The sequence below is a fragment of the Heloderma suspectum genome, chromosome 5 (assembly GCF_057233095.1).
Source record: "Heloderma suspectum isolate Gila_16-S chromosome 5, 16-S_ref, whole genome shotgun sequence".
NCBI classification, from domain to species: domain Eukaryota; kingdom Metazoa; phylum Chordata; class Lepidosauria; order Squamata; family Helodermatidae; genus Heloderma; species Heloderma suspectum.
Window position 1 is genome coordinate 154,377,996 of NC_139462.1, and position 8,086 is coordinate 154,386,081.

Genomic DNA, 8,086 nt, shown 5'->3' on the forward strand with positions numbered 1-8,086 from the left:
ACACAAAGGATCTATATAGCCAATGGAGACAAATTACATTCTATAAAATACAGGAGTTAATGACAGTGCTCTCCAATGATAGAGAATTTATAGTAATGTTTAATCTAATTACATCTCACAAACTATCCTGCATGTCATGTCATCCAAAATAACAGGGGTGGGCAGATATTTAAATACAGAACCAGCAGGGGGAAGTATTTCCTTCGGCTGAAGTTGGCCAGCTCAGGAAAGCAAAACCAACTTGTAACAAGAATAGTTTTGCTCTAGTTTTGAAAAAAAAAATAGGCCTAAACACCATGTCTCAGAAGTCGGAACCACCTTTGATTGTGCAGCTTAACAAAAGATTTTGCAAGAGGCTGGATAATTTGTTGCAGCCATAGTTGTCTCCCTACTCTAAATCATTCTTCTCAGAAGATGAATCAAGGTATTTCTTTTAAGTATTTATACCCAAGTTTTAAGTAGGCATTCACCTGCAGCATCTAATTCAATTCAATAAATGTTGTTAGTTTCAGATTCAGCTAAATTAATTCTCATGTTACAATTTCATACATACAGGCCCACCCGCATTTATGAGGATGCTTTAACAAGCGCTATCACACTGGTGATTCCATCCAATGTATGCACATGGAAGGCAACTGCAGCTTTCATTTGCAAGTTATTTCCCACCCACCCCCCAAAAGAAAACCTGCTCAGTCTCTCCTACATTATCATCATTGAAATCTTAAGAACTAGAATATATGCAGACAGAGCAGGCAGGCAAGTGCACAATGTACTGTAAAAAAGAGAGCTTCGGCTATTGGGCAGTATTTACAAAATAAATAAATAAATAAATAAATAAAGCAAGCTAAAGTAAATGACAATTCCATCATCAGATCATTAAAAAATGCAGCAATATTTTCTCACTTTTGAGAAGATCAAGGCTGTAAACTAAGCAAGAGATGCATTCACATAGGGAGAATTGTGCTACATCAGAAGAGTTTCCTTGCCTTTTTCTTCTGCAGTAGTTCTTGCTATCAGTGAGACAAGCCACTAGAATTCAAAAAACAAGTTGTCACTTTAGCAGTGGGAACTGCTAAAGAAGAAACAACAAATGAAGCTCTGGCTATGGGCACAGTTCTCTATCACAACATGCATTCACTTCTTCTGAACAGTTTGCTACACTTTATTAGAAGCAGTTTTTTTTTTTTGTTTTTAAATTATGAACACCTGGAGCTATCTGACACTACATTCAGTATCATCTGCTCTGACTGGCAGTAGCTCTCCAAGATCTGAGACTGCAGAAGGCTTTCCCAGCCATGCTACCCATGATTCTTTTAGCTAGAGATATCAGGTTCCTGTTACCTTACGCAAAGCAAGTGTGCCACCACCAACTTATAACCCCTCCCTAGCTAACCCAGCCTTTCAAAATTTGTTTTACGCCAGCATTCAAATGACCAGGAAAATAAAGTCACCGGTTAAGACCAATGGCTTTAACAGTTTAACTCTGGTCTACTCACATGTCTAAAATACAATCCAGATGCAGAGATTTAATTGTAAATATGCTACAATGCAATAGCTGAACAATAGCATTGTGAAGCTGGGAAATGTGCCAGACACATTCCATTTCGTTCTGTGAGCCTAGTATTTCAGATATTATAGCTAGGATGTCATTAATCAGGAATGTGCACCACTATAAAACCCTAGTTTTTAGATCCCCAACTATCCAATGCCTCAGGGTAGTTGTCAAACAGCACACAATTATCCCTATATCAATCTCAGTCACTTAAACCCCACTTAAATGAAAGTAGCCCAACATTGCTTTTGGAAAATACTGAGATTCACACCTGGCAGAGCTCCAGAGGGAATTCCAGAGCTACCAGCAGCCACTGAAAGTGCTTATGATATCCTATTTGGGGTACATTGGGAATTTTTGTTGTGTGTCCTTGGATGACCAACAATCGTTAAAAAAACACAGGTTGGTATCTTTGAGGAGTGTAGGGTCCGACTGGCCAAGAATCTGAGGATTAAAATCAACAACCTGAGTTTCATCTTGAAGGCTACACAGAGTACAGATCTAAGAACAGCTGTATAACTTGGTCTAAGTGACAAGCCATTTGAGGCAGCAGGCCACCATGTCAAGATTAAGACTGCAGGATAGGATAGAATGCAAAGATGGGCCCTCACCCTAAGTTTGTTCATGATGATACACATTTCTTGATGTTCCCATGTAGCAAGTATCTGTACAGTTCTGCAAACTGGGAATCTGAGATCAAGTATGGGTGTGTACAAGGGCATGCTCCTCTCTGTCCCTCTTTCTTCCTCCTGATCCTACTGCTGCTGAGTGAGAACTGTGCAGATATTTGCCTCATGGAGCATCTGGAAACATGCATCACCGGGGACAAACTTTGAATAGGAGCTATAAATCAAGAGCTATAATCATTAGTATTAAAACTTGCTTGAAGACAAGATCTCATTGTGCTGCATGCTTTACAATCCTTACAAAATCCATGTTAAACAGGTCACTGTTGCTACATTACAATGAGGAACTGATGTTCTGAGCACCCAGGGCAGAACTTCAAAGTCAACAGCATTCATCTGAAAATTGCTGATACACAATATGCAGACTATGCTATAAGGACACAGGTCCATGTGGATAGTTAGAAATTAACAGATTCAGTAGTGATTATGATGGTGCCTAAAGCAAAGGAAGCAAGAAGAATCTGAAGCCAAACTACCCAAGAATTAAAGCACCCCAACTTTTTACAACAGAACATTACGCTTCAGTTTATTTATACTCTAATGCAATGGCATTCATATAACATCTGTCATCATAAGCCAATCCTTGTATTTGACTGTAATAGTTTTTTTTTATAATCATAAGACAATCTATTTCGCTCTTACCCCAAAATACGTCAAGGGATGCAGAACTTACTAATGTATATTAGAAGTGTTATGCTCTTCTTCCCTATCATAACACCAAATTGTAGAGAAATACACTGCACGCAGAATCAAGGTAGTTTCTCCATGAATTCGGAATTGTGTTCCTTTACACCAAGTTAAAACGTAACAGCTCCTTGATGCAAGATATAATAAAAGCTTGCCAGTCAAAACTAATTGCTTTTTTCCATTATACTGGAAAGAGGGCTTTTGGTCAGAAGACTGGTCCAATTTAATTGTAGTTTACAGAAAAATAATGCCTTGTATTTTATATTATGATTATCTGTGGTAACTAGTGAACTTCCCTTTCAAGGGCAAAATACTTTAAAGTCCAGCACACCCTCCAATACTGTGAAATATTTTTAACAATTAAATTAGAACAGGTTTGATAACTGCAGACTACACTCACAAAAGTTCAGTTGTATCTATAAGAGGGGTCTGGATGCTCTGGAAGACATCCAGAACACAGCACACAAACACACTGAAGTTCATTTTAATAAACAGAACTTGAACATGAGGATCTCTTCAGAACTAGTCTTGCCAAGTCATCCACTACCAATTAAGGAGAAAAACTGAATGCTTGAATGCAACATCACAAGCAAGAAGATAACTGTCAATTTGGTACACTATGCACTGTGTAAGCTGTGGGGCTGCTCTAATGTATGATTTAAAGTGACAGCACTGAGTTGCTTAGGGCCTTTTAAATTGCTTTATTTTAAATGAATTAAGGCACTTACAGCACAATCCTGGGTGTTCATTCAAAAATTAGTCCTACTGTGTTCAGTGGGGTTTATTCCCAAGAGTGTGTGCACAGGATTGCAGCAACTAAGAAGTTAAACACAATGTTATGCCAGTTTACATTTCCTAAGCTGCAATACTTTAGAGTAAGGCCCACTGAACTCCATGGACTTACTTCTGAGTAGATATGTATAGGACTGCCCCATTAACTAATTTACTTACATCAAAGCAGACTTTTTATCCCAGGTATGTTCTTAACTTTTAGACTGCAAACCTATGCATACTTACTTGGGAGTAAGCCTCATTGTTAAATGAACAATGCAAAGAAATCGAGGAAAACAACAGAATGGGAAAGACTAGAGATCTCTTCAAGAAAATTGGAGATCTCAAGGGAACGTTTTGTGCAAAGACGGACATGATAAAGGACAAAGAAGGCAGGGACCTAACAGATACAGATGAGATTAAGAAGAGGTGGAAAGAATACACAGAAAAACTATACAGGAAAGATCTGAATGTCCCTGATAGCCATGATAGTGCGGTCACTGAACTTGAGCCGGACATCCTCGAGAGTGAAGTCAAGTGGGCCTTAGGAAGCATTAGTAACAACAAAGCTAGTGGAGATGACAATATTCCAGCTGAGCTATTTAAAATCCTAAAAGAAGATGCTGTTAAAGTGCTGCATTCAATATGCCAACAAATTTGGAACACTCAACAATGGCCGCAAGACTGGAAAAGGTCAGTTTACATTCCAATTCCAAAGAAGGGCAACGCCAAAGAGTGTTCAAACTACCGCACAATTGCGCTCATTTCACATGCCAGCAAGGTGATGCTCAAAATCCTACAAGCTAGGCTTCAGCAGTATGTGAACCGAGAACTACCGGAAGTACAAGCGGGGTTTCGAAGAGGCAGAGGAACTAGAGATCAAATCGCCAACATTCGCTGGATCATGGAGAAAGCAAGAGAATTCCAGAAAAATGTCTATTTCTGCTTCATTGACTACGCTAAAGCCTTTGATTGTGTGGATCACAACAAACTGTGGCAAATTCTTAAAGTGATGGGAGTACCAGACCACCTTACCTGTCTCCTGAGAAACCTGTACGAGGGTCAAGAAGCAACAGTCAGAACCAGACATGGAACAACCGATTGGTTCAAAATTGGGAAAGGAGTACAACAAGGCTGCATATTGTCACCCTGCTTATTTAACTTATATGCAGAGTAGATCATGAGAAACGCCGGATTGGATGAATCACAGGTCGGAATTAAGATTGCTGGGAGAATTATCAACAACCTCAGATATGCAGACGATACCACCCTAATGGCAGAAAGCGAAGAGGATCTAAAGAGCCTCTTGTTGAGGGTGAAAGAGGAGAGTGCAAAAGCTGGTTTGAAACTCAACATTAAAAAAACTCAGATCATGGCATCTGGCCCTATCACTTCCTGGCATATAGAAGGGGAAGAAATGGAAGCAGTGACAGATTTTACTTTCTTGGGCTCCAAGATCACCGCAGACGGTGACTGTAGCCATGAAATTAAAAGATGCTTGCTCCTTGGGAGGAAAGCTATGGCAAACCTAGACAGCATAGTAAGAAGCAGAGACATCACCTTGCCGACAAAGGTCCGTCTAATCAAAGCTATGGTTTTCCCAGTAGTAATGTATGGCTGTGAGAGCTGGACTATAAGGAAGGCTGAGCGCCGAAGAATTGATGCTTTCGAACTGTGTGCTGGAGAAGACTCTTATGAGTCCCCTGGACTGCAAGGAGGTCAAATCAGTCAATCCTAAAGGAAGTCAACCCTGAGTGCTCATTGGAAGGACAGATACCGAAGCTGAAGCTCAAATATTTTGGCCACCTAATGCGAAGAGAAAACTCTCTGGAAAAGACCCTGATGCTGGGAAAGACTGAAGGCAAAAGGAGAAGGGGACGGCAGAGGATGAGATGGCTAGATTGCATCACCTATGCAATGAATATGAACTTGAGCACGCTCCGGGAGAGAGCGCAGGACAGGAAGGCCTGGCGTGCTATGGTCCTTAGGGTCACGAAGAGTCAGACACGACTGAACGATTGAACAACAACAACAAGCCTCATTGCACTCAATACGACTTACCCCTGTGTAAATATTCATAGCATTGCACTGTAAATATCTGCATCAAATTAAAGACAACATGCATCAATACCTGCTCCTTCATTTAAGAGCATTTATATTATAAGTTAGCAGAAGTACAGCTGGATTCAAAGTGCACCAATTCCATATGACTTTACAGAGGTATTTGCTCAGAGCTGAAGGGAAGAACATTTTAGTTTCTGCCACTGGACACTGAGCATACCTGTCTCCCCAGAAGAACATCTCAAAAAGAGGGAGACCAGCCTGGCCCCATCCATCAACCAACGAAGGAAAAACAGCTCCAATGTCTATATTCCTCTTCCTCCCTATCATATCTATTAGATTGTGAGCCCGAGAGCACAAACTACCTTATCTTCTAATCACTTAGAAAAAAAATAAAAATTTTATAAAACTGTTAAACATCAACATACAGAAATACCTTTTTATATGCCTTGTTATACGTTTGTTTATATTTCAAAAACAGCCTATTTAAAAAGAAAACCAGGCTGTGTTTAATCATATTGTTCCATTTCCAAGTTTTACAACCGCAGCTTTGAAATCACACATAGTCAACTTTTGACTACTTTTGTAACTTTAAGTTACATTTAGAAGAGTTGAGGTGAAGCCCTATAACAACTCAGGAAAAAGTGAGAGTCCATTGCTTGGTTCTATGTTTCTAGAGTAATCCTCACAAGCACAAAAGGAGGGTTATTTGAAAATGCCACACCCATTGGTCTCATTTTTTCCCAGTGAGTCAGGAGAAGAAAAAGAGGTAGTTTGTGCATTCTAGGAGCTTTCAAGCAAAAAATAGAATAAAACTTTTAAAACCTGCAGAAAATATGGTTAGGGATATTAGCAGGATAAGAAGGAAACCAATTCCCCACAATGTCCCCTTTTACTTTACCCGTTTTTAGGAGAACGAAACGTGGCAGTTCCTCAAAACGTGGCAATTAAATCCTATGCAGAGCTCTAGTCCACAAGTGTGATCATTAACAGGGTCCTGCTTTCAACATAATGACTTTAATCCTTGCAACTGAGAGTTTCATACACGTGTTTGTGTACATATATATATATATATATATATATATAATCGAGAGACATGTGCATCATATTCCTAAAGCTCCCATGCCAGATAACAAACAAGAAATGGCACAAGGCTTAGTATTAAGAGAAATACAACTCCAGAATCCAGATATCTTTCGTGTGTGTGTGATGCTGGTGGGCAGTATAGACTACAATCCTATACACACTTACCTGGGAGTAATGCCCATTGCAGTCAACGGGACTTACAAATAGGATCGCACCATAAAAGGCTTAAGCTAGGGAACTTATGAAGGCCTTAGAACTCAGTCCTAGGCACATATACTCCGAAGTAAGCCTTACTGAATTCAACAGGACTTATTTCCAGGTAAGCGTCCATAGGATCGCAGCCACTGGGTAATATCCGGTGTTAGTCCTACTTCGACTAGGCCCACTGAAATGAATGGGGGTAAGGTTAGTCATGACTAACCTAAGTGCCATTCATTTCAGTGAGTCTACTCTAAGTAGGACTAACACTGCACAGTACCGTTACTGCCCGCGCCTGTGCATGTCTCCCCAGAAGCAAGCCCCTGAGTGTATTGGGATTTGGGAATTACTTTAGAAGAAGGCTTGCCGTTTATTTCCGTGTGCCGTGCCGTGCCCCCTCACTGCCCCCCATATGAGAAATGTCCCCCCCCCCCGTCTCTCTCTAAAAGAGCCGCTCCTTTACCCTACACACCCACCTGGCTCCCGTGCATACGGACAGACCTAATAATCCCCTCGGCGGGAAAGCTGCGCGCACGGAGCCACTCACCTCGGTGAAGGGGTCCATGCCTGCGGGTACCGCCAACGGCGAGCAAGACCGCGCGCGCACCCCTCACCGCGTCCGCTACCAAGCCGCCTCTCCGTCTCGAGCCTCAGCAATAGATAACCGCCCTTCAGGTTTGAATTTCAGCGCCTGCCACAGCCGCTCCGCCCAGCGCAGTTACGTATGCGGGACGGAGTCAACCGAGAGACAGCCATCGCCGCCTCGGTCTTCGGGAACGCATGCGCATTCTCCCTCCCCGTCCCGAATGTGAGCGCAACCTAACTGGGCGTGTTTGAGGTTTCACCCTAGCAGGCTAGTGCGAACTCAGTTGTAGGAAGCGGGCGGGTGAAGAGGATGACTGACGTGAGCGCTAACCATTTAGCCGAACGTATCCCGTATTTATTTTTTATTTATTTATTAAATTTATTAATCGCCCATCTGACTGGTCACCCAGCCACTCTGGGCGATGTACAACCCACCATAAAACAATTTAAAACAATAAAA

The 8,086-nt window shown here is 41.4% G+C and overlaps 1 protein-coding gene across 2 annotated transcripts in view; it reads right to left on the reverse strand.

The window, feature by feature from the left end:
* The window catches only part of ANLN (anillin, actin binding protein), a 49,677-nt gene extending 41,864 nt beyond the window's left edge, over positions 1-7,813 (reverse strand). For both annotated transcript variants that reach the window (XM_084857869.1, XM_084857868.1), the window contains exon 1: positions 7,589-7,813. In XM_084857869.1, the coding sequence (XP_084713995.1) occupies positions 7,589-7,606 (18 nt within the window). In that variant the 5' untranslated portion in view covers positions 7,607-7,813. The remainder of the gene's footprint in view (positions 1-7,588) is intronic.
* Positions 7,814-8,086: the final 273 nt, after the last annotated feature.